The sequence below is a fragment of the Gobio gobio genome (assembly GCF_949357685.1).
Source record: "Gobio gobio genome assembly, chromosome: 10".
Lineage (NCBI taxonomy): Eukaryota > Metazoa > Chordata > Actinopteri > Cypriniformes > Gobionidae > Gobio > Gobio gobio.
Window position 1 is genome coordinate 45,397,196 of NC_137116.1, and position 27,329 is coordinate 45,424,524.

General features: G+C 38.2%; 3 protein-coding genes across 5 annotated transcripts in view; 1 reads left to right on the top strand and 2 right to left on the bottom strand.

Annotated features, from left to right (window-relative positions):
• fsd1 (fibronectin type III and SPRY domain containing 1) overlaps window positions 1-10,655 on the bottom strand; it is a 14,081-nt gene extending 3,426 nt beyond the window's left edge. The window contains exons 1-12 of one of the 2 annotated variants that reach the window (XM_079827161.1): window positions 10,513-10,655; window positions 9,118-9,213; window positions 8,833-8,964; window positions 7,868-7,969; window positions 7,473-7,495; window positions 7,028-7,149; window positions 4,212-4,421; window positions 4,029-4,127; window positions 3,021-3,174; window positions 2,704-2,786; window positions 2,370-2,621; window positions 1,433-1,521 (exon numbers count right to left, since the gene is read on the bottom strand). In XM_079827161.1, the coding sequence (XP_079683287.1) occupies window positions 1,433-1,521; window positions 2,370-2,621; window positions 2,704-2,786; window positions 3,021-3,174; window positions 4,029-4,127; window positions 4,212-4,421; window positions 7,028-7,149; window positions 7,473-7,495; window positions 7,868-7,969; window positions 8,833-8,964; window positions 9,118-9,213; window positions 10,513-10,527 (1,377 nt within the window). In that variant the 5' untranslated portion in view covers window positions 10,528-10,655. Of the gene's footprint in view, window positions 1-1,432; window positions 1,522-2,369; window positions 2,622-2,703; window positions 2,787-3,020; window positions 3,175-4,028; window positions 4,128-4,211; window positions 4,422-7,027; window positions 7,150-7,472; window positions 7,496-7,867; window positions 7,970-8,832; window positions 8,965-9,105; window positions 9,214-10,512 lie in introns of both variants that reach the window. The other variant, XM_079827160.1, reaches the window with a different exon arrangement.
• A 274-nt stretch (window positions 10,656-10,929) lies between these two features.
• Window positions 10,930-18,476, bottom strand: ccdc181 (coiled-coil domain containing 181). Of its 2 annotated transcripts, XM_079827163.1 has the most exons (7): window positions 18,316-18,445; window positions 17,607-17,739; window positions 17,297-17,416; window positions 15,996-16,910; window positions 15,702-15,848; window positions 13,608-13,765; window positions 10,930-13,504 (listed from the first exon to the last, which is right to left on the bottom strand). In XM_079827163.1, the coding sequence occupies exons 3-7, from the start codon at window positions 17,396-17,398 to the stop codon at window positions 13,333-13,335; spliced, it is 1,494 nt and encodes a 497-aa protein (XP_079683289.1). In that variant the 5' UTR covers window positions 17,399-17,416; window positions 17,607-17,739; window positions 18,316-18,445; the 3' UTR covers window positions 10,930-13,332. The 2 variants fall into 2 exon arrangements, with proteins under 2 accessions (XP_079683289.1, XP_079683288.1); XM_079827162.1 differs by lacking the exon at window positions 17,607-17,739 and having other exon boundaries at window positions 18,316-18,476.
• A 655-nt stretch (window positions 18,477-19,131) lies between these two features.
• On the top strand, window positions 19,132-27,036 carry cpox (coproporphyrinogen oxidase). The gene is made up of 7 exons (XM_079827165.1): window positions 19,132-19,816; window positions 20,653-20,796; window positions 21,031-21,141; window positions 21,228-21,369; window positions 24,780-24,998; window positions 25,525-25,629; window positions 26,339-27,036. The coding sequence occupies exons 1-7, from the start codon at window positions 19,276-19,278 to the stop codon at window positions 26,421-26,423; spliced, it is 1,347 nt and encodes a 448-aa protein (XP_079683291.1). The 5' UTR covers window positions 19,132-19,275; the 3' UTR covers window positions 26,424-27,036.
• The last annotated feature ends 293 nt before the right edge of the window (window positions 27,037-27,329 follow it).

A 27,329-nucleotide genomic window follows, 5' to 3' on the forward strand; every position in this document is an offset into this window, starting at 1 on the left:
TGTCAAGTTAAAAATAGACCTCTTCATTCTGTTCCATTCCATTGTGCTCCATCAAGATGTTTTTGAACGCAAGAATGCATCTTACATAAAGGACTCTGAACACACATCTGATTAGCTTAATTATACCAGACCTGCAAACCTGTAAAAAAGGTGACAGTGTCGCGGGGGATAATATTTTTAGGAAGTGTTGTGACGCATGACACAAAAAATAAAAGACCGACAGTAGGGGTGTAACGGTTCACTAAACTGACGGTTCGGTACCTCGGTTTTGAAATCACGGTTCGGTACGAGTTTTACAAAATTGCTTTTTATTTATTTTTTATATTTAACAGTGGTTTACTGAAGAAGAAAAAAAGTGTCTGTCCTTGAATGAATTAAATTATAACTGAAAGTTTATTGAAGATATTTCTGTAAATTATATTGGGAGCCCTTACTTGCACATTAATATTAAAGGTTAACAACAGAGCCCAAACTATTAGCCTAAATTCAGTTGCTATTTATTTTTTAGGTATAATAATCAACACTCAAATAACACATTGTATGCAAACACATAAACTTCACAAAAGGCAGTTTTTGCATTAACTTCTAAATCTAATTATAAAATCGTTTTTTTCCTCCAATTCGTTGTTGAAATATGTATACACAGTGTCTGTCATTTTCATGACAGCTTTATTTAACATGCATGAAATAATCAAGACATCACTAACAGGTCAATTAGAATATAATGAATATACAGGCTAATATAGAGCATATATTTAGTGAGAGTTGATTTTTCTAGTGAATAAACTGCCTGAGGTAAATGTGATGCTAACATTACATGACATTGTTTAGTTTACAAGCAGTTATATTGACGTCTTTCCGCCGTTGAAACACTGATTGAGCGATTACACCACATATACATGACAGTAAGTTGTAATGTTACCTCAGCATAACTTCAGATGGTCATTCATGTTTATTCTTTAGTAAGAGATGATCGATCGCCTTCACAGATGATCGCGTTCAGATCGCGCGACCGTTTGAACTGTGATCAGTGATCAGTCACGCCACATAGAGCGTCAAAACGGCATTTATCGTTTGAATTTCTGGATAAAATGGACTGAATACTTAATATTTTCGTGTGTGAACTCGGATTGAAGTGTGTTCCGCGCTTAAAACAAGCTGACTGTGAACTGTTAAAGATTGCACCCGGAAACCGTTCGGTAACGTTACACGCGTGCACCGATCCGTCCCCCCACCCCCCAAAAACAAAAACAAAAACTCTCCGGTGCTACGCGATTCATGTAAATGACCCAATTGACCAAGAAAACGACAAGTTTGCAGGTGTGAATTATACAAGGCTCATACAGACTGACAAGCCGACCAGAATGTGTTCAAAACATAATTTATGTGTGATTTAACTGCAAAATACAAAACGAGCTATATTGTATCTTACCATAAAGGCTGGTATAACAGGCTGTTGAAACTTGGTTCTGAAGGTATGAAGGAGAGTTTTGGTTCTGGAGTTGTAAAAAGACAATGTGCCTGAAATAGGTGAGGAAAGACAAGAACAAACTAGTTAGTAGTTACTATTAGTGGTCGACCGATATGGATTTTTTGATGGCTAATGCTGATATATTAGAGTGCTGTGACCGATGGAAGATATAAATGATGTAATGTGATATGTATATAAGTATATGTTCATTAGTATTAGTAAATAACACATGCTGCAATTAAATTTAGATTTATTTTACATATTATTAAATAAATTCGAAAGAAATGAATCAATATGGAAAATTATAACTATAAATTATATAATAAAATGACAAAATACTAAAAAACATAATTTGAATAATAAAAGTAATAAAAAATAAACAGATTTAGACTTTATAACATCTAATCAGATTTTAGTCTTTTTCAAAAATAAAGAAATTGACAAAAAAAGAAGTAAACTGTAGCCAAAAGTGCACTCAGTAATCTATTAAGCCTGTCTGGAAAGTCATATTTTCTCAATTAAAGACCAGGTAATGCTAATTTTACATACAGTACACAGAACGACGCGAATATTGGCATAGTAATATTTGCAACGTTTGTTTAAAGTTAAACTCTCCAGTCCACACTAATTTGGTCAAATTTGCACATTAATATTAATTAACTGTCACTGAGCACTGTCAAAATAAAAGTCCCACTTCCAACACTTTACTGGCCAAACAGAAAAATGTATTAAAAAAAACATCGACCAAATCTGATATATCGGTCGACTGCTATATAAAATATACAATAAGCGACTGCTGCAACTAGCTGTTTCTCACACAGCAAACATCATCAATTTGCTTTCACCATAGCTACCAAGTTAGCTTCAGAGCTAACAACAGGTAAACTGCTTAACTCACCCTCTTCATAGTTGCAGTAAATGCCGATGCGGTCCGGAATGGGACAGTCCAGCGTTCTGGCTTTATTGTTGTGCTTGGCTGTGAGGCTCTGCTGAAGCCAGTTGTTCAGGTGGATGCACCAGGAAGCGTTACTTTTCCCCAGCTGATCAAAGCGACCTAGAGACCGCAAAGCGATCCCTGCTGCGAACGCCTTACTCTCCTTATCAAACCGTATCTCCCAGTAATGCTGCCCGGCATCAATCATGGTGTCTCCTGGACATTGGAGAGAAGATTTTTGAATGAACACTCTCAAAGTCCTGTGGCTCTTCTCTGTAACATGTTTGCGTTGACTCACCCAGGACAGTGTAGGACTCTGCTGTGAAGCGGTCCCGGCCCACTCTAGCAGATGGAGCTCTTTTGGGGGACATCATGGCTGTCCTGAGGGAGAAAACGAATTATGAGATGGGACAAGCACGACAGTTTATCTGACTTATGGCTGGGTAAACACGCCAGCAAAGGCTGCTTTTGGCATACAAACATTTTCGCCAATGATAGCATATGTTTTCTGACTATACCAGCCATAAGCTAACAAACGGCAACAGCTGTTCAGTGGCAATGCTGTCAATGTACAGCACATTTAAGTGTGAGAAGATATGTAGGTGCGAATCTGACCTGGCAGGAGAATGCATGGGAGAGTTGGTCCTGGTCTTTTCCTTACGGATGTCCTGGACTGCTACCTTCCCACCAGTGCTGTCCCATTCCACGCTGTGATCCTCCACCTTCAGGTTCTGATGGGATGAACCTCCGTCCAATTTAAAGACAAATGCTGTAGGCAAACAAGAAGGAGAGATAAAGGTAAGAGGTTAAGTTGATTTTTCTTGACTTTTCCGTGTTTTCAACACCTGTCATGTTATATGAAATATACTCCTATTCCCCTTTTCCACCAAGGCAGTGCTGGTGCTGGTTTGGAGCCAGAGCCGGTTCTTCGTCTTTCCACACCCAAAGCACCAGCTCTGAACCAGGAAAAGTGGTTCTTAAGTAGCACCAAAACATTGCTGGTCTAGAAGTAAGAACTGCTTGCGTCAGGGGCTGGGGGCGGACACAAACAAGACGAACACAAACAAACTTGTGACCGACACTTTTGAAATAGCTAATCGAACTAATAGCTACTCGATTGTAATCTCCGTCTTTACAAATTACGGTGAGCCGAGCCGCTCCAAGACACTGAAAACATAGACTAATGAGCTCCTTGACTGTAAAAGAACAAAGTGCATCGCTTTCTTAATCAGAGCCTTTTTAAAATTATAATTGCATTATATGCCAATTAATCAATTTAAATCACAATATCACATAACAAATCACATACTCTAAATAAAGATAATTCAGAAAAGACATTATAATGCATTGAGCAATCATTCAATGTATAGGGGACATAATTACTTCCACATATTATTATTGTTATTTTAAAATGAATTACACTAAATTAACATGTTAAATTAGCAGCCATAAATTATTTCACAAAAGAGGCAGACGTCCTACAGTTGTGGTCTCTGAAGCAGTCTTTAACAAACTGTTTTAGTTTGGGTAGTGCTTTGTAACCTCTGTAAGATTCTACTGTGAGGAGAAGAAACTTCATGCCTCATTACCCCCTTTGTGTGTGTGTGTGTAAATGCAACTTACCATGCGTTTCTAGAGTAACCGGCTCTGAGAATTCACCCGCCACAGCTTTATTGCACGCCTTCACTCTAAAGGTCATGTAACGTGTGTCAAAACGAAGGCCTGAAAAACAGATGACATCCTGGTTATCGCTTTATCAAAATCTACTCGAGAAAAGATCCCGTCCAAACAAACATCAGCACTTACCTGTGAGTGTGTACTCGGTTTCTTTTATCCCTTCCATCACCATCCAGGGATAGTCTTCTCGAGCCCGAGGAGGACCTTCATGATTGGTTCTCCGATATTCCAGGATGTAGTGGTCGATTTTGGAGTCGGCTTCAGGTAAGGTCCACACCACTGTGACTGTGTTATCAAACACCTGGCATTCAGCCACGTGAATTTCTGGCGTGGCAGGCACTAAAGGTGAGAGGATCAGAGATATCTGATACTGGAGACCTTTGTTCAGAGATACTAGCCAAAGCCTAAAATTTTCATGAGTCCCAACAATCTGGATCATATGACATATTCTGAAAATATTGTATTACAAAATGTATATTCACACGCACACACACACACACACACATACATATATATGGTACTGGTAGCTTTCTGTGGGAAATTCGAGCATGGTGCCATTCGTCTTTGCGTCATTACGTCACGTTTGTATATATAAAGAAGGAGTCCCGGGTAGGCTATATCAAATGTGAGGATGCTGCATGTGGTGGATCATTTATAGCCTTTTCTCACAGCAGCTGGAATAATTAAACGTATAATTTTGATGGCGGATTGTAATCCAGAAAGGTCCAAACTAGAATCATCAGTGACAACTGGAGATTCACTCGTAGTCAAAAGCAAAAGATTAGACTGTACAGAAATTGAAATGACACGTCTACAGGTACACATAGTCAAACAATGCTGATGTTTTTAACATTAACAATTTGAGAACAAAGTATAACAATAATAATAATTTGCACGGTTTGATGTGATATAAGCTAAGCGATCATTAGATTTAACCGTTGGTAGCGCGATTTATTGTAATGCTTTTTTTTCTCAGTTGGTCTAAACAAAAGTGGCAGATATGTACGGGTGTGTTCACACTTGACGTCTTTTCTATTTTGGTCGTACTTCCCAGAAGTAAAGTATCCACACCTGTGATTGACAGCCACACAAACTCCTCAAAATATTAGATTCATTTGTGCTGAGGAGCCGTGAGCCCGTGACGATGCACAATCCATGTTAAAGGGGTCATGAATTGAGAAATCTACTTTTCATTCAGCCTTTGATATATAAAAGTTCATCGTGATATAAGAATATCCTGTAAGTTTCGGAGCTGAAAACTTCCTTGTTAGTCAAAGAAAAGCTTTTATTGACACCAGGCCCAGCAAACGCTCGATCTCAGAATGTGCCAACCCTTGACGTCAGAGTGATTCCAATATTATGAATGCATGGATGAACTTTATTTTTAATGAATATCCAGCTCACGTGGGTAAGACATTGCGCGTTTGTTCCTTCATTTCACCACGGATTCATTTGTAAACAAGAGACTACAAGAGATTTCATGAATGAATGAAGCAAAACACTAATGTGAGTAAAAAAAATGTTTTTTGTGATAGTATTGCATTGTTACAGATCGTTTGATATCTATTGATTATGTGTATATGTCTAACTAAACATAATTTACCACGCTGTCACAGAGCTCGCAAAGCCCAATGTCCCGGGGCTATGCGTTTTCTAGACGGGCTACTAATACGTATCATCTTAAATAGGGAAATAACATTCTTTTTTATTGATGTGCGTTGTTCACTCTTATGACTTGATATTTGAAGGGAAAATACAATCCCGGAAGTTGATCATGCTGTCTGCAACGTACTTGGCTTGCATGTGTGTGTGTGTGTTTGTGTGTGTTCACAATGCACAGTTCACGGTTATATCCACTGATCAGGCGGGCCAAGTAATATTAAAATAACATTACAATTAATTGCTGATGGATGAGAGATAAATCATTGTGTTTGTTTGATAAAGACATTTTGCGAGCCCTGTGGGTGAATCATTCCGGTTGTCGTTTTCCCACACGCTTTCAAAACAATGCCTCACGTGTACTCACGGGGGAGCCGAACTTTATTAAATATGCAAAGCTTATCCAATCATCATCATAAGAGAGGCTCAAAACCAGGGCAGAAAATAGCCTATTACTTATTCGTTATGATGTTTTTGAATGTAAAAACCCATCCATCCATCCAAAGGCAAAACTTACAGCTTGCAGCTTTGAATTGACTATTACAATGTATTAAAAAATGTATAAAAAATGTATCTTGTTTTAAATGTTATCATGAATTGCATCATATGACCATATGAATTGAGGGATTACTTCTGGTATGTTTAGTTTATTAAAAACAGTTTATTAAAAAAGTGTGTTTACATGCACAAGAAAAACCTATTTTAACGGTTTACAAGACCATCTGTCCGCATTTATGTGAAATGTTATGTGAAGTATTCTTTTTTTAATCTCTGTTCTTGACATTAAAACTGCTATACCATCAGATATATTGACACTCCATTCGTTTATATGACACCAATAAACAGGGTTGCCAAGTTCGCTGTTTTCCTGCAGAATTGGGCTGCTTTTGCACTGTTGCTGCGGGTACATTTTTGCATAAATTGCCTTTGAGGCTTCTATTGAAACATTTTACATTCTACCAATGATAAAACTGCTAGATGATGAGTTTTTGAAGGAGGTCCCTTTGAGCAACTTTATGAAAACTGTTTATGATTACTACTTGGCTATATAGTGAATAACGCATAACAGTGACTGTTAAACATGCATTTTATGTATGGGAGTAACATACATTGAGTTTTGATATTTGGACAGGGTCATTGGGCTATTTTGGATTGGTCTTTGGGCTGGTGTTGTTACACACAGAACTGGCAAGTCTGCCAATAAAACTGTTTACATGCAAACTAGGTGTGTCGACTGGACTTTGCTTCAACTTTTAATGACCTTCTCTTATTGATGCTACACCAACCTGGAAGAAATTTGATGGCCTGTAGCATGTTTCTTTCCTGAGTGAAGTCCACCATCATGTGATTCATACTGTCGGTGGCCTTTGCTTTCAGGGACAGACGAAACGCTGGAGCCATAGTCACACTGCAGAAACACAGACCCGCAATAAACACTTACAGTCAGTCTGCAAAGACAATAAAACTCCTGACAGACTAAGAACAGGAACATGGGAATGTCATGAGGGAAAATGTCAATGAGGGCACAATAAATCACTCCATGGCATGCATATACACAGACACACACCTGGCGAGTCAGACGACATGAGAACTAATAGAAAATGACTATAATTTGCTAAATATATACATTAAATGTGTTAATAAAATGAATGAGCTTTCAGGGGAGGAATGTTTGAAGATGTTCTACACTGAACTCAATCAAAGATCTAAGTATGGACAGTTGTACAGTACCTATCCTTTATGTCTTTGGCCGCCTGCAGCAGAGAGGAAAGAGAAAAAAGAAAGGGACAGAGAGAGAGATAGGGAGCAAGAGAACTGAGTCTCATTGAGTCTCAACAACACACAATACATCAGTCATACCAGCACGTGTTAGCAGGAAAAGCCAGGGGCATCTGACACAATTTGCCACTTTGTTAGAGAAAGCAACAGCAGTGCCAAACGGTTGTAAACACACTATCAAATAATCATCATAAATGCTTTAACAATGTAAATATTTGAGGAGGAATATCCTAAAAGCAGTTATATAAATATATTCAAATATGTATAAAAAAGGAAGTGGGTTGAAACACCATAAAGTCTGAATAGATGAGTTGTAAGAGTATTTAAGCATTCCAAGTGGGCGTTACCTGAGTGAAGCTGTCATTCCCAGATGAGCAGAGCGTCTGATTGGCTAATTCCAGCAGCTCCTCTGAGCTCTCTAGGGCTTTGGTGCATGCACTCAGCTGGCTCTGAAAAGACCATCAGAATAATCAGAATATCATTGGACAATTACATAACCCAGTTGAAGTTTACCACATGATTAGAATGGTTTAACTACTATATCAACTTTTGGTAGTCTTATCAAACTGATTTATCTAGCAGTATGCTAAATTGCTGTAGCGTTCTTGTATTTTGCATACTGCTGTTATTCTTGGAACTGGAGGCGCAACCTTATTTGAATTTGATTTGAATGCTTTTCTACATTGTTACTTTGTTTTAAATTGTACACAGTATTACTGTTTTACTTTATTTTTGATAAAATAAATGCCTTTGTGAGTGTAAGAGACCCCAAACTTTTGATCAGTGGTGTTAAAAAAAACGTATTGTCTTGATCATAGGGCTTCATATATGACAAAATACTGATTCATGGAGTATATAATAACTACAAACACAAGGGTAAAACACGAGTGGACAAAATGGTTAACCTAAATGTTTTCACACTGTAACTTCAGTACATACAATGTGCTTGGAAATTATATTCTTCAGTAAGTAAAATTTACTTTGACCTCTGTCATTACGCTTTTCATTTATTTACTAGTTTAATGGTGAAGAATGTGTGCTGCAAAATGCTTTATTTCAGATGTACACGTACACAATGATGGATTATACACACACACACACACACACACACACGCAGACACTGTAATCCTCAAGGATTTCGTATTATCCTTCTCTTAACATGACACATCTAAATCATGCACAAACTCCAAAGCCCTCACACTCTGCCTTTTACTGATTATATCTGATCACTCAGTCTACAAAATATTAAACATTTGAATTCATTTAGGTTTAATTTGTTAACCTGTATTATAGCTGGGCTCAGTGCTCTCACCTGTAGCTCATATGTGCGGCTGGCTCTTTCCTGCTTGATGCGTGTCACCATGCCCTCTTTCAATTCGTCCAGGACAGCATGTAGAGAACTAAACTCTGACTCCAGATCCCCCTGGACTCGGTTTGAATTGGCCTGCAAACACCTTATTGTTTGAAACTGTATTGCTGTTGCAAATTGCTGATTTAGTGAAATGTGACTAGGCAAACAAAGACATTTCCTCATTCAACAAACAGTTCACTAACGAAACGTGAGTAAAAAGATAAGAAGGCTTACTGTGGTCTTTACCTCTAGGTTCTCTAGATTTTGCTTTAGACAGCAGACAAAGTTCTGAATTTCCTCATTCTTCAGAGCCAACGTAGTGATAATCTTCCTCAGTGACTCCTGAAACATGTATGTGAAATCAGAAATGCATTCACACCCTGAGACATAAAATACCAAAAATTAATCAGACCAATAATAGGTTGACATCGGCTGCACGTGCAGGGCGAAGAACTGTCTCACAAAGCAAAGCTCATTGCTATAGTCCTATTAGAATTGTATCATTGCTTTGCATTACCATTTTGTGTAGCAGAAGTGAGAAAATATATATATTAAGCATATAAATATCAAGTATATTTTGACAATTTTACATCTTTAATTTAAATAATATAAATACATAAATATTATATAGAAATAATATATAACATTTTCAAAACTTTTATTACTATGCTTACTTGTTTTTTCATGCTGGTGGAACTGAAGGTTGGTCATGTGATCTTAACATGGCAGTGCCCATGAGGGAGCGACCCACTCAGTGAAGAATAAACAGCTTTATTTAGTAAACTGATATGACTGGAATCATTTTAATATTTCTCAAAACAGTGCTATTTTATATTTTTTACAATAATAAAAATACATCTAGTTAGCAAAATATTAATGACTGCCCCTTTAACACAATTTGTTTGATGTCATTCAGATGATACTTTACCATCACGTCATTATTTCATTGTCTATTTTTGAGTGTTGATTTGAGGCACAAGTCGAGACTTGTAATACACGTTGAAAAGAGGAAGGAGAGTGAGCTGATATCTCATACAGGGACTGGGTTGATCAGAAATGTCATGTTTCATTCTCATCTCATCCAGACTACTTGCATTGGATTAAGTCACTGATGATGAGCCACGCAGAAGCGGCTTTATATCCGGGGCGCCTCCCTGAAGCTTCTAACAATACAGGCCGGTTTGGGGTTTCCCTGCACCAAAATTTGCTCTGGCTCGTGGGTTTTCATGTATCATTATACAGAAATGCTATTTTCTCCTTTAAGAACGTTTCCTCTAATAAATATTTCAAAAGAATACTCTTTTGACGTTGCAGAGCGGTGAGAACCGGGGCGGTTTCTGGTGATTCAGACTGACTGTTGTTGGTCAACTTGGGGAAATCTTCATCATGAAGACTTCATGTATGCACGAATCATTTAAAACACGTTGGAAACCCTAACGATGTGAAATTGTCACTTCCAGACTGTCTTTTATAAGGGCAGATTTCCACTTACACAATGGGCGGAGGACATTTGGAAGTGAAGCTACAAGCTAACGGCATTTCGTATTTAGTAACGTTAGTCTTTAATAATGCAGCATCTTCTTTATTTTTCATCAGACGCGTTTCAGTGATAATTTCTCTATAACAGCGGTTGCTTCTTACCTTTTGGTCGTCCATGCTGTCAGCATGCAGCACCTGTTTCCGATATTCTCAGGATATTTATCCCAGGTCGTCCGCTATAGCGCTCCTCCGCTGGTACTGATGTTGCTATGGAGCATTGCATCCCTCAACGACTCATTAGTGGCAAAGGGAGTTCTGCGCAGACGCACAACTAGAATGCTGGGTAATGTAGTTTTCCTAATGCATCTTGCAACATTACTGCTATTGTTCAACTTGCCTGACATGTAAAAATGTGAAAAATACTGAATTCTGTTTCTGTACTTTTATGTCGATTTATATACTATTGATGAGTAATGTGAACATTTGTAACACATATCAGTAAACACTGATCTCTCATGTTGAATAGAAGTTAGAATAATTAGCCTACGATTTTATAAATATTTTTGAACGAACTGTCTTATGCTCACCAAGGCTGCATTTATTTGAATGAAGAAATACAGTAAAAACAGTAATATTGTGAAATATTATCACAATTTAAAATAACTATTTCTATTTTAATATAGGCTACAGTATATGTTAAAATATAATTAATTGCTGTGATGGCAAAGCTGAATTTTCAGCATCATTACTCCAGTTTTCAGTGTTACATGATCTTTCAGAAATCATTCTAATATGCTGATTTGGTGCTCAATTAGCCTAATATTGGTGCTCAGTTATTAATAATGGTTCTTAGTATTGAAAATTAATATTTTTGTGAAAATCATGATAAAAAAATTCTAGATTTTTTTTTTAGAATAAAAAGTTCAAACAAACAGTATTTGTTAATAAATCTTATACACAGATCAGGCATAACATTATGACCACTGACAGGTGAAGTGAATAACACTTATTATCTCTTCATCATGGCACCTGTTAGTGGGTGGGATATATTAGGCAGCAAGTGAACATTTTGTCCTCAAAGTTGATGTGCTAGAAGCATGGGCAAGCGTAAGGAATTGAGCAAGTTTGACAAGGGAAAAATTGTGATGACGAGACAACTGGGTCAGAGCATCTCCAAAACTGCAGCTCTTGTGGGGTGTTCCCGGTCTGCAGTGGTCAGTATCTATCAAAAGTGGTCCAAGGAAGGAACATTGGTGAACCGGCGACAGGGTCATGGGCGGCCAAGGGTCATTGATGCACATGGGGAGTGAAGGCTGGCCCGTGTGGTCCGCATAGCCCATGTGGGGCTGCATAGCCACAGACTAGTCAGGGTGCCCATGCTGACCCCTGTCCACCACCGGAAGAGCCAACAGTGGGCACGTGAGCATCAGAACTGGACCACGGAGCAATGGAAGAAGGTGGCCTGGTCTGATGAATCACGTTTTCTTTTACATCACGTGGATGGCCGTGTGCGTGTGTGTCGCTAACCTGGGGAACACATGGCACCAGGATGCACTATGGGCAGAAAGCAGACCGGCGGAGGCAGTGAGATGCTTTGGGCAATGTTCTACTGGGAAACCTTTGGTCCTGCCATCCATGTGGATGTTACTTTGACACGTACCACCTACCTAAGCATTGTTGAAGACCATGTATACCCTTTCATGGAAACGGTATTCTCTGGTGGCTGTGGCTCTTTCAACAGGATAACGCGCTCTACCACAAAGCAAAAATGGTTCAGGAATGGTTTGAGGAGCACAACAACGAGTTTAAGGTGTTGACTTGGCCTCCAAATTCCCCAGATCTCAATCCAACCGAGCATCTGTGGGATGTGCTGAACAAATAAGTCCGACCCATGGAGGCACCACCTCGCAACTTACAGGACTTAAAGGATCTGCTGCTAACATCTTGGTGCCAGATACCACAGCATACCTTCGGGGGTCTAGTGGAGCCCATGCCTTGATGGGTCAGGGCTGTTTTGGCAGCAAAAGTGGGACCAACACAATATTAGAAAGGTGTTCATAATGTTATGCCTGATCGGTGTATATATATCTTAAAAATACTTAGAAGCAAAAACTGTTTTCACCATTGATAATAACAATAAAAATGATTGAGCATCAAATCAGCCTTTAGAATGATTTCTGAAGGATCATGTGACACTGAATACTGGAGTAATGATGCTGAAAATTCACTAACTATTTATAATGCATTTGGCACATAGTAGATGCATAATTTTCATTTTTTGTAATCAACATTAAGATTATACATTTTAATTTGTAATTTTGTATGAATGTGTATATCTTAGGTTTTTACGTTTTCACCATGTTAAAACACATTTTAGCCTTCACTTTTAATGATCCTGCAGTTACCAAATATATTTTTAAAAGTACAAAAATCCCATAGTCTCTCAGTTAATATGAGGTCATCAAAGCTGCATGCATAATAATTATAAAAGAACTGCAGTTTAGAATGGAGTACAACATTTTACTTTGCAGTGAATTTCATGCCAGATGAGCTGCTGCATTTATATGGTTCCTGCTGTTCTGCAGCAGACACTGCAGGATAGCCGGCTAAACAAAAAATGACAATATCTGATGATTCAGCATTTGCACAAACTCCATTAAATCATCCTGGTGTAGCAATTATTTTAAGTGCTTAAAGCTGTTAGATCACGGACATCCACTTGAGCACCTGTTTGATCTCTGTATACTGTAAAAGGATGAATAGAATATTAATAAAGGAGAGTTCCTGTTTGTGCTCCTAACCACATGATCTTTCATCCACTGTATCAGGGAGATGAAACAACAGATCTTTGAGAAGTTCAACAGAACTGTAACCATAGATACAGATGAATGGGTGCCTCTGCAGTAACCACAGCGATTGCTGAATTGGAGGAACTTCAGATTCAGGTTGTAACAATGGTCAGCTCAGTATAGTACGAGGTGATCAGTAGCGGTATCCGTAGGGATCACTGAATCGGAAAGGGTTAATCTCATTGACAGTGCAGACGAGGTCATGCATGCGTCTTGCTCTTCGCTCCTCCAGCACGAGCCTGCGTGAGCGCTCTCGAGCTGCCTGCTGTTCTGCTCTTTTCTCTGTGCGCTTTCGTCTCAACCATCTATTGTCCAAAACAACAAAAGGGAAATGCATGCACATTAGTTACAAATACAATTCTCCCTCTGTTTTCTGATTTTAGAAGAGCAATATAGTGCTGAACTCACTGCCTGAAGGCCTTCTCACTCTCCTCTCGGCTGTGCAGGCAAAAGCCACTCTCCTTTTCCAGTCTCTTCAACTCTTCTACCTGTTTGTCTTTGAACTGCTGCTCCTGTTTCTTCTGGAGCCAGATTTTAAAGGCCTCCTCTGGGTCACCACAGTCCCTCTGCCAGAACAACGAAAACAATTAAAGTGACAATCTGTTTAATGGCATCAATTAATGGACTTTTAAATAGGTTCTTACTTCTTAAAATTGATAAAAGTGATAAAATAATTGTCAATGAATGATGCTCAAATACACCAGGGGCAAGGGGTTGCTGCGGGAATGTCCACAGAAAATAAAAGGTTATTGTGAAAAGCATTATACAAATTTTAACAGAAAATCTACTAGTGGGTAGAAAAAACATTTTTGCATGCTTAATATTTTTGTGGAAACCGTAAAACATTTTGGTCTGGATTCTTTGCTGAATAGAAAGGTAAAATGAAAAAATAAAAAATAAATAAAATAGAAATTATTTAAATAAATAAATAAATAGAAATCTTTTGTAACAGTATAAATGTCTTTACTGTCAATTTAATGAGTCCTTGCTGAATAAAAGTGTGTGTGTATATATATATATATAATATTTATATATAAACCTTTGAATGGTAGTGTATCATGGTCTCCAAAAATTTTTTTCAACTGTTTTCAACATTGATAATATTAATGAATGTTTCTTGAGCAGCAAATCAACATATAAGAATGATTTCTAAAGGATCCTGTAACACTGAAGACTGTGATGATGCTAAAATTTCAGCTTTACCATCATAGAAATATATTACCTTTTAAAACATATTAACACAGAAAACAGTTATTCTAAATACAAACAATCTACATTGTTAAAAGCGCTATATAAATAAAGTTGACTTGACTGACTTGACTTGACTAAATTGTAATAATATTTCACAATATACCGATTTTTACTGTATTTTTGATCAAATAAATACAGCCTTGGTGAGCAGAAGAGACTTCTTTCAGAAACATTAAAAAATCTTAATGTTTCCAAACCGTTTGACTGGCAAGTTACCGAACTTCCGTTTCATGCCGACTTTAACTGGGAAAATATTATCTAAATATTAAAGTCCCTGTCAAGGCAATACTTTTTTTTTTTCTAAACACATTATAAATGTTAGAAATGTATTGCTGAAACAAATTACAAAGACTGTGAACTATGTAGTACTGAATTCAAAAGTTAGACCGTTAAACAGTTTTGCACCGTTGCTGTGTTCAGGATTTCCTGGGCGGGGCTAAAACGCTGGCTCGATGACGCACTGGAGCCACCGAGCCTGGCTCCTCCCCTAACACGATCATAACTATAGCACATTCGTATCAGTTTGCCCGCTCGATCGCGAGTTACTGTCAGTACTGTTAGTTACTATAGTCTACAACTTACAAAACAAACACGATGACCAAGGTGGATTAATTTTGTGAACAGCCATCTTGATGGAGAGCTGAGGATCACCACCGATGCCTGCCTGCCTCTGAGTCTTCAGTGACAATACACCGGATCGTTTTACAAACTTTCACCGGAGACAACTGGGATTCACTGATAATCCGCTGCAGAACCGACTATCCCCCGCCCAGGCCTTCATCCTCCCGTCCCGCCGACATCTGGTGCGTCGTGATCATAGACGGTCGTGATCAGTGAGTGATGTCTTGTGTGCCACAGCAGCTTTCCCGCGAGTGGGCGTGGTTTCGGCGCCGACAGAGGACACACCCCCAGCGTTTGAGAGCAGAGAATGCTGCTCATTTTTTCAAGTTTTTGATAAGCTATTTTATGTACTTGGCGGATTTTTTAATGATTCAAATTTGGCTGGGTGGTCAATAACACATTTATCTGTGGTGTGAGAAACTCAGAACACATGTTTAGTTTTGACTTTACAGGGACTTTAACTAAAATATAATGTTTTATAGTGACATAATCACAATATAAAAATATACCATGTTGTCTTTTTAAATAATACAATATAATTCATAATATACAGCTTTTATTTGGGGGTCCTTAGCATCAAATAAAGGGTTTATCCATTTCTGGTTAAATGGCTCTCCCTAGTGGACATACCATGCAGCTCATCCTTTCCATTTCCTGGGCTTTCTGAACTCTCCTCTCGTCTAGCAGCTGCTCTCTTTTCCTCATAAGCCACGATCGGAAGGCTATCTCGTTCTCCTGACGTTTCTGTTCCTCTTCCTCTTTTTTCTTCAACTCATCCTGAAGAAGCAAAGAGGAGAAGTCTAAAAAAAACGTTAGGCCTATTTGAAATAAGCTGTCAAATAGAAAATGAAGTCAGATTTTTATAATACATTGACATAAACTGATATCATACTGATATTAAAACCAATAGAAACCACAGTACACCTCTTTGGCTTGCCTCTCCCTCCGCTGCTGAAGTTTGGCCAGTAATTCTTTCTGCTGTGATGACAGGGTGAAGGTGGCATGTGAAGGAGCTCCATTTGCAGACTGGACCCTGCGCTTGGTGCCCTGGACCCATGCTCCCCCTTGCGACGGTCTGGCAGAACTGGGCCTATTTCTGTGCTTCGGTGGAGGTTTGGGGATGTACAAAGACTCAGTGCCAGGGGGAAAAGGTGAGGTAGAATTCTGTCTCTGAGAGTTGCTCAGATGAAAACCAGGCTCACTTTGCTTTGAAGGCGCTCGCTGATTGTCGCTGTGAGAAACCGGCAATGGAGGAAGCAATCCTTGACTTTCCACCTCCTTTAGACTCACCAGATCAAACTTTCCATCTTTTTCAACCAAAACCCGTCCTTCTTTGGTTCCCTCGTTGTGTTCGTCCTCAGGGCGTCCTATGTCGCTTACCTCTTTCTGAGAGATCTTCAGTCTCTGCATTTGTCCAGATACCTCTCCATCTTCTTCTAAGTCCCCATAGGAGGCGCTGTTGCTTTCCTGAGTGTCAAACTCCAGCGCAGGCACCACCAGGTCAACCAGAGTGTCTTTAAATTGCAGACGTCTGCGGCGGCTCTGGTCTGGAGGATCCTGGATCTGGAGTTGTTTGTTAGCCTCTTGAATCTTTTCCAAAATGTATTTCTTCTCTTCATCGAGGTCTTCGTCGCTCTGTAAATGTGGGGAGGTTATAAGGTCATCCCTGTCGGGATCTAACGCACCTTCTAATGGCTCCATAGGCGTTGGCCACCTTTCATCTGCTTCTTCATCATCCATTTCCCCGTGTTTGTGCACATCCTTCTTTCTATCTTCTTTAGGTTCATCTTCTTCAAGCTCTTTGTCGATCTGAGCTTCAATGTCATAATCATCAGGATCCTTTTTTGAGGAAAATAATGTGTTCAGTTTGAGAAACAGAGAATAAGAGAGGAATCAAAAAGAGCAGCATTGCGCGGGTTAAGGAGTTGGCTTGAGTGAATCAGATACATAGAGTGTATGTGTTGAATAATGCAATGCCATGAGACATAGTTCTCTAGGTGAGTGAAAGTGTGTATGGATCTGTGTCAGTGGGGTGGATTTCACACGCATACACACACACACACACACACACACACACACACACACACACACACACACACACACACACACACACACACACACACAGAGGTACAGCGTCTGTGTAATGGAATACCACACACTATTCCAGAGAACTGTCTCCAAGATATGAACCCGTTTCTGCCGTCATTGTGCATTCCCTCACTTACCTGCTCCACACTCTTGCTCTCCTCGCTGATAAGCCAGTCCAGGTCTTTCTCAAAGTCATCCTCATACTCATCCGGAGTGTTTTTGACCACAGAAACACTCATGCTCTCTTCGCTTTCTCACTAAGACACAGCAAATAAAACATGGAGCACAACAGACTTCTTTTTTGTTTCATTTTATTATTGAGCAAAGAGATCATTTTTTGTCATGAATGTTAGTGACCAGTTTATTGATCATTCTTAATTCTGAATTGATTTTAGTTACATCATAGATGACATACAGAAATAAGTATCACTTAAACGCACAACACACCTGTTGGGTTTGTTGACATGGACATAAATCCATACGCATTAGGGCTTTAGATTAAAACAGCTTGGATTCTCATGAATTATATGCCAGAGCGTTTCAGAAAGAGCAACACGTGAAATCTGGCCTCTAATGCTCGCTGAAATGAAATAAAATATTCAAATACTTCAACTTCTTTTATTTCAGCTAGTTACCAAGGCAACAGTTTTCCTTGATGTAGTAAAGTAACTAAAACTAAAACTGAACTAAAAAAATAAAAACTATAGGCCTATAGAAATCATTAAAAAACAAAAACTAATAAAAACATAAAAATTACTAAAACTTTAACTACAGTTCAAATAAAAACTGAAAAATTTGGATAATTAATAATAATTCTCTTAATAGAAATTAATAATAGTCTCTAAAATAACACTGCTCCACATAGACATACAGTGTTATTCATTCTGCTTGATTTGTTTTATTAAACTAACGTAATTTATACGAAACTTATATATTTAAAGGGGGCTTTATATTTGTAAATGCCAGATTTTACTAAATGCACTGCAATGCCAAAATAATTCATGTTAAATCTGCGTGATAAAATCAAATTTAATGTGCATTAGGCTAATAATTCAACGCCCAACCTGGTGGTCGTCTCGGCGCGTGAGAGATTTGACCTACCGGCTGCTTTTAGAATTAAATTATTTTCCCGCGATTGAAAATGTATAAGGCTTACCTTCGAAACTTCTGTATGGTGTTGCCTCGCGTTGAGTGCAAAAATAATTAATGTCTATTCATTAGCCGCCCTATTTATTCTAGCGAGCTGGTCTCCACGCGCACCTGTACATTAGAGAGCAGGTCGCTCTAATCCTCTGCTGGCCTCAGCTTCAAAGTAGCATGTAACAGGTGTTGCCATAGAGACACACAACACGGCCTGTCGTGGGTGCGCGCGCATGCGCAGACTCTTTGTAAATGTAGAAGGTAGAACCAGACAGATTTTATCTGCGATACAGTTGGTGGAAAAATAAACATGGTACAACAAAGGATAGTTTGGTTTGTTTGGCCAACTCTTTATGTATAAACAAGTGTATGTCCTTAATATCTTTACTTATTTCGCCTTATTTTTTATTTATTTATTTATTTATTGTCTATTCATATGCTTTATATGCTTTGGCAATATTCTAATTATTTATATTTCAACTATTCCGGTAAAATTTTGCAGACTGACTCTTTCCTAGGTTTCACTTTCTTACAAAAATCTTGTCAACAACATTAGCACAAAGGCAACAATTACTGTACGTTAATATTATTATTATTATTAATACTTTTTATTTTTAAATATTTATAAAAGGATAGAGTGTGAATTATAACTGAAGGGCTTGGCACTTGCGTTTTTGACAGCGTTTTTAAAATACTTTTTGTATCATCTCGGAAGTACGTGTCATGTCTTATCTTGTTTTTCACGTCTGTGGTATATGTAGTCCGTATTGAGTAGAATAAAGTACTAATTATTTATGGAAAAACTCAATTTCCCATAATACACCTCGACTCACAGAAATCAAGACACACCTCCGCAGGCAGAACTGTTGGAGAAGCTACGTGCAAAACTAGATATAGTTACTTTACACCCATTTATGATCCCGTTATCGACTCACAGCTCGTGGGCCGATACAGTTGTTCTCGCTCAGTACACAACATGACTTCTGTAGCGTTGTGCACAATAAACAACTCAGCGAGATCAATAGCGAGACTGTGTCAAGCGTCCCGCTCTCCGCTTGGTACAGCTGATTTCCACGTTTTCGTAGCCCGTTACTCTACCCTCCGTAAATGCGCCTTTCTTCCGGGAGGAAAATGGTCATTCATAAGAACAGGAACGAGACAGATGTCTCAAGCAACGCCGAGGAGGATCTCACTCGGGCGCTACGGTAAAGGCGTCTTTCTGGCTGCTGGGGCAGCAGCTGTCACTGGTGTTCTGGCTGCAGGTGTAAGTCACTTTCAGCGGGCAGAAATGGCAACGAAGATATCCAGGGTTGAAGAAGAGGAGGGAGACATGCGGGAGAGATGCAAGTCGTTCATGTCTCCACCAGTCACTGACATCAAGGTCTTAGAGCAGAGGAAAGACGCGATGTCAACGAGAATGGAGATGCTCATCATGGAGACACAGGCTGCATTCTGTAAAGCCCTTGAGGAGGTGGATGGGGGCACGTTCAAGGTGGACAGATGGAGTAGAAAAGAAGGTTATTTTTATGGATCTATTATGATTTTCTATGTGCGTTTCATTCAAAAAACATGTTAAGTATTGGTATGAATGAAACTTATAAATTATGTACCATAACTAGTGGCACACAAGCAAGCCTTAGATAAAGTAGTAGAGCAAACATTATGGTCCAAAGTCCTGATTTATGTTTAGGGCAACAGGTATATGGAAGCCCGTTTTACAGATAAGAACAGAAGAATATCATATATAATATGATTTAAAAAGTCCACATTATGAAATTAAAGAAGACATTTAGGTTTGTATCTCATAATTATTGCTTTAATCTCATTTCTACTTTTAATCATAATTTCAACTAAATCAATTATGACTTTTTATCTGGTCATTTCTACTCTTTATCTCTCAATTTTAACTTTTGTGACTTATGTCCCATATGACGTACTATACATTTACAATGCACTCTTCTGTCTACTGTATGAATTTTATAAAGTTATTTTGTCATCCAACAACAAAGTCAGAAATGGACTTCATATGCCTTTCCAAATTTTCTTTTTAAACTCCTAATTTTAAATAGTTCAGGGCCCAATTCTCACTATTAACTATGACTTTTGTCTAAATAAATGCCTAATTACTGCTTATTAATAGTTAGTAAGGTAGTTGTTAGGTATTGGGTAAGGGGTGTAGAATATGGTAATGCAGAATCAGGCATTAATATGTGCTTTATAAGTACTGGATTCTCAACCAGTGGTTGGAAAGATTTTGATTTTGCTTTGTTTGACCTATAAATTAATTTTTAGCTTGAAGTTTCATGCTGGTGTTACACTGTAACAAATCATGCTTCTCTTGTGTCTGATAAAGGTGGAGGGGGCATCAGCTGTGTGATGCAAGATGGGAAGGTTTTTGAGAAAGCGGGTGTGAACGTGTCCGTGGTGTTTGGGAATCTCACCGAGGAGGCCGCCAAGCAAATGCGCAGCCGTGGAAAAGTCCTGAAAGGGAAAGATGGTGAGAGAATGACTTCCCGTTTCGAGGTGAATGCAGAGTGTGACTAAAACCAGTTCCTTAAATCTTCAGTTTTACTTTTAGCTTTTCACTTTGAGCTCAGTTTGAACTGTCAGTGGTCTCAAGGCTTTTACTGTGATGATTTGTCATGCTTCATGGGAATGAGAGATTGAGAAGATGTGACGTGTGATGCATAAGTTATTGTTTTCACCGTTTAGCATTATCTCTGTGTTCCAGGGAAGTTGCCGTTCTGTGCCATGGGCGTGAGTTCAGTCATACACCCCAAAAACCCCCACATTCCCACAGTGCACTTCAACTACAGATACTTTGAAATTGAGGAAGCAGATGGTGAGTGTTTTGCTCAGTAATTTGAAGCTGTGTGAAGAGCGCTGTTGTTATCTGTGCCCACCACCCATCTCGTTCTCTCCTCTCAGGCACAAAGCAGTGGTGGTTTGGTGGAGGAACAGATCTCACTCCTATTTACATTAATTTGGAAGATGCCGCCCATTTCCACAAGACTTTGAAGAAAGCATGTGACAAGCACCATCCTAAATATTACCCAGACTTCAAAAAGTGGTAGGAATCTCATTAGTGTGTGTGTGGGGGGGTAGATTGGGTGTGTTACAGCTGTTATGGGTGTGTATACGTGTGGTGTATGAACGTTCTATCTTCTGGGTGGATTTGAACTGTTCAGCAAAGATAAAATTTCCCATTATTTTTGCAGAAGCCATAGTAATGTGCGAGTCAACACTTTTGTGTTGTAATAACATCTTTTTAATGTTTAAAAATTAGTAGTTCTTCATTTTTGTACAGTGGCAAGAAAAAGTATGTGAACCGCTTGTAGAATCTAGTGTTGTTTTCGTCAACGAAAAGTATGACTAAATATCGTCGTCAACGAACCTTTATAACGTGACGAAAACGAGACGAGACGCAACGTAAATGCTGGTCATGTGACGATGACGAATAAAAACGAGACTAAATGTGGTTCACAAAATAAAAACTATGCTAAAATGTCTCTTCATTTTCGTTGACGAAAATGAGACGAGACGAAAAGTCGCGTTTTTATTATTATTTTGCAGTATTTTTGTGCGTCTCATTCAGGGGCTGCATCAGGGCGCACTGCTCAGACGCAGGTGACATCACTCTCTTCAAGCCCCACTCGCGCGGCGTTTTAGAAGATTTAGCTCTGGTGAGTGAACGAGACCGATAGGCGGGCAGTCGGGGTTCGTAAGCCCTATTCGGACGGTAATTATTTGTCCAGCGGTCGTAAGGTGTCTTTATCATTTACAGGGGCTAGACAGTGATTTTATTGTCGTCTTAATCCAGAATATCAGTGTTTTTCTCCCACCACCCGTGTAAAAATCTCCGGCCGAATGACCTAAATTACTGTTTGACAAACACCAAGGTCGTGTGGTGCCTTCTGAATCCACATCTCTGAGTTTTCAATAATATATAACTTCAGAATTCACGGTTTATATCCTTTTTGGCCACTGCAGAGCACCGTGCGACTGTGCTTCGCTGTTATTTGGATGCATTTGAAAGATTTAGACTTGTATTACTGAAATGCTGGCAAGTATTTACAAGAGCAAGATATTTCATCACCGCTCAAAAAAAGAAAGAAAAGCACGTAAACATTTGAAATGTGCCGTTATAACGGCAGCAATTAGATGTTAAAATAACCGCAGCATTATGATTACCTCATAAGCGAATAAGAGGCTGTATTCACTTATTTCCGCTCATTTCCATGTGGAATAAAATTACATCCTTTATTTTGAGATAAAATACAAGACAGAAAAACATTTTAACTATAATGTGGGTCTAATTTTAAACAGATTTAAAGAATTAAATAATAATTTGGATATTATTTTCCTATTATTAAATTAAATTAAATATGCATTTATTCTTATTAAGACATTTGGAAAAACTTTTATTACATTGAAGTGGAAAATAAAACGGGTGTTGTGGAAAAAGATGGGGAGAAATGTGGCCACAAAAATCACAGGAAAAAACACCACGAGCCTTAAGAGACATCTCAATGTTTTTATTTATTTTATTGAAATGTATGTGTGTGTACTTCTAACATGTTTAGTTGGTAAAATAAATATGTTGTAACTTCAAATCAGAGCGTCTTCCGTGTCTCGAATGGATGTATTCTTGAGTCTATAAGGTAACAATAATATAATAAGATAACATTGTTTGAAATGGGTTTGGCTAAAAGAAGATTTTGGTTTTGTCTATAATATGTACTTATACTATATTGACTGGGTTAAATAGAATTGCATTACTAAAAAGAGACTAAAATACAATTTTCATTGACTAAAACTTGACTAAAATGTCATCAGTTTTCGTCGACTAAAACTAGACGAAAATAGCCATAGATAATTCTGACTAAAATAAGACTAAAATGCTCAGACTTTTAGTCGACTAAAACTTGACTAGACTAAAATAGTATGACTATGACTAAAACTAATAAAAACTAAAATGACAGCTTGACACAAAGACTAGACTAAAACTAAAATTAAAACAGGCCGCCAAAAACAACACTAGTAGAATCTGAAAATTGGAATAATTTTAACTAAATAAGAGGGATCATACAAAATGCAGGTTTTTTATTTTATTTAGTGCCGTCCTGAATAAGATATTTTACATAAAAAATGTTTACACATAGTCCACAAGACAAAAAAATAGCTCAATTTATTGAAATGACCCCGATCAAAAGTTTATGAATCATTGATTCTCAATAATGTATGTCATTCCCTGGATGATCCACGGCTAACAAACAAGGGACTCATGAACAACCATCACAAAACAAAAAAACAGCTGTGGATCATCCAGGGAACGACACACAGTATTGAGAATTAATGGTTCATAAACTTTTGATCGGGGTTATTTTAATAAATTCAGCTATTTTTTGTCTAGTGGACTATATGTATAGCCTGGCGTGGCCATACTCAATTCTAGTCAGAATATGAGTCTGGTACCGCTCCATTGAGTTTTGATTATGGGGCGTGTTTCAACCGAGCCAGGAAAGACCTCAATTGGATAGACCCACAACCAATCAGAGCAACGGAGCGACGCGTAACGTTAGTTGTCAAATGTCAACAGAACTCAACTGCACTGTGTTGCCAAGTCCGTGTTTTTCCCCATGTCCGCGGGTTGAAGCGACCCCAATTATGTGATTATATAAACCCAGGAATGCGAATTTTAGCAGGCAACCTTGCCAAAATAACATATTTTGCCAACCAAACGCCATTTTTTTCCGGAGAACCCCCCGGAAAGTTATTGTTTTGGGCTATAGTTTTGAGTAGCAATGGTGCGCGACATTGCAAAAACACTTGGCAACCCTGTCTGCACGCACGCTGGATTAAGTAACGTTACAAGAAAAAGATGAGTGTAAACGATCTTTGCCAGTAATAAAATAATTTAAGGATACACAGAGTACTTACCAACACGATCATCGTTTCTGAGAGAAATAGTGAAGGTGAATGCATATACGAACAAGTTCTCCATTTAGGATAAGAGCAAATTCAACCCAAGAGCCTTCGATGACGTGGATGATTACGTTACTGTTGATCATCTGTCCATCATCGTCTAAAGCCCGCCCTGACAATTTCATTGGTCCGAACAGTTTCTGTTCGGGCATAATTACTCCTCTATGGAGCGAGTCCAGACCGAATTGCCCGAGCAAAAATTTTTGTGGGCGGGGCTAAATTCGGCTGGCATCCAGGCTACTATATGTAAACATTTTATGTAAAATATCTTATTCAGGACAGTACTAAATAAAAAAATAACATGCATTTTGTATGATCTCTCTTATTTAGTTAAAATGATTCCCATTTTCACAGATTCTGCAAGCGGTTCACATACTTTTTCTTGCCACTGTATTTTATTTAACTTTTTTTAGTTTTATTTAATTTGGAATTAAATAGATTTGCTTCTTAAATATTAGGCTAGCATCAGTAAAAAAAACATATTCTTTTCTCAAGGTGTGACAACTACTTCTACATCCGTCACCGAGGGGAGACGAGAGGCATTGGTGGGATCTTTTTTGATGATTTGGATTCGCCCAATCAGGAGGAGGCCTTTAATTTTGTGAAAAGCTGTGCTAAAACTGTGGTGCCCTGTTACCTGCCCATAGTATATAAACATCTAAATGACTCCTTTACACCTGAGGAGAAGGACTGGCAGCAAGTCAGGAGAGGCAGGTTAGTTCATACTGATGTGGATTGGCTTTTTTTTTTTTTTTATACACGACGGTTAACAATTTCAGTGTTCAGTAAAAAAGAATGTTTTTTAAATTATGACTTTTATTCAGCAAGGACGCATAAATTGATCCAAAGTGACAGTAAATACTTTACAGTAAAAACTTTTTTTTTTCAGTAAAAAACCTGAAAAAAATGTATCACTCTTTTCAACACTGATGAATATGAAATATTCCATGATTACCTAATCATTCAAAGTTTAATACTGAAGAACCTTTATATAACCGCAACACGCAGAACTAAATTAAAAATTATATTAAAATATAATACAATATAATATATACACCAAATATATATTACAATTATTTTGACTTTTTATTCAGATTTTGTTAGTCATCAATACTGTTAGTTTAGGTCAGCTGTGGCCCAAACCTTACATTGGGTGGTGGTCTAATACATTTTTTAAGCACTGTATGTCATATGGATATAAATGTTTGGCGGGTAACCAAACTTTCTTTGTGTTTCTTAGATATGTGGAATTTAATTTAGTGTATGACAGAGGGGTGAAATTTGGCCTGGCCACACCTGGGTCACGCATCGAGAGCATCCTGATGTCCCTACCGCTAACTGCAAGGTATGAGCAAACTGTAACACATCAGCTACAGCCTCTTGAACTTTTTTGAGATCATTTTGTGAACTTTTCTTTCATAATTTAAAGGGATAGTTCACCCAGAAATGAAAGTTCTCTCATCATTTACTCACCCTCGAGTTGTTCCAAAACTGTACGAGTTTCTTTCTTCTGCTGAACACAAAAGAAGATATTTTGAAGAATGTTGGTAACGAGACACACATTGACTTCCGTAGTAATTTGTTCCTACTATGAAAGTCAACGGCTACCGTCAACTGTTTGATTACCAACATTCTTCAAAATATCTTTTGTGTTCAGCAGAAGAAAGAAACTCGTACAGTTTTGGAACAACTCGAGGGTGAGTAAATGACAGAATTTTTATTTCTGGGTTATATCATGCATATTTTAATATTTTGTTTTCCTATGAGGTCAACTTATACCACACCCAAACAAATGCAATTTTTAAAAGCATTAGCATTATCCACTTTACTCACGGACCCTGTGAATCAAGCTCTGGATTCTGCTGCTGTGTCTTCATGTAAAATTAGCTCATATGACAACCTCAGATAATAAAGGAAATTTGTATTCCTCATGATATACTCTTTAAAAACTCTGTTTGAAAGTAGCACTTTCTTTAGTGTCTCAATGAATCTGTCTATTATATTTATCCATTGTTTGATATTACAAACTCACTAGCGTAAATGTTTCATTTCAGGTGGGAGTACATGCACGAGCCCACAAAAGGCACTAAGGAAGCAGAGATGCTGGATGCCTTGCGGAACCCTAAAGAATGGATCTGATTGAGAGGAAGACTCATTCGTCCACTCACCAATATTGGGTGGGAATTGTGAAAATGGAGGGTGGGTTTGTCTCCGGATACCAATCAGCACCCTCTAGATGTTAAGACAGAACAACAACATTCAAATAAACTATAGCAGGACACATTCGTACCATTTAACCCATTGACTCTTTGCTGACTGACTGCTACACTGCACGATTACTGGCTTGGCTGTAATGAACTCTCTATCACTGCCAGTGGCTGTATGGATTCACTTTGTTTTCTCCTGTGACAGTGTTACTTAGTTACAGCTTTGTTTCTGCTTGCACTGCTTTAATTATGACTGCTGGTGTATTCGAAAACCTTTAATGACTTTGGTATGCTGTTTTTGAACGTACGTGTCAGTCACATATGTCTAAATGGTCATGTTTAAAGTGCTGATGCAAGCGCCCTGCCATTATTGCTTTTCTAGCACCGTTTGTTTTCTTTATGTATCTCTTCAAGGCCATTTTTGTGTCCTGTCATGCATTAACAGATCTCTATTCCTGTACTGGCCCTTTTTTATACAGATATTCAAATTTGAACAAGGACATTGTAATGTTGATATTCTGTGTATTAAAAAACAGCCAAGTGTTTTTTTTTTATGTGGTTTTCATTTGGTATACTTGTAAGTAGTTAAAATGTTCATTAACTTAAAATCCATTCAGTTCTCGCATGGCTGCTAAACTTTTACGGAAAAGAAAATGGTCTAATATGTGGCATGGTCAAACATTTACGATAATGACCAAATGTCTCTCAAGGCAACAACGTTCATTTTGTGTGATGTCCATTGTTTGGGCAAGTTGTTTTAGCATGCAAATCTGCTCATAAAGTTAATGAGTTACAACTTAGAACTACCTCTGTGCGCTTGTTTGGACGTAGGGAAGTA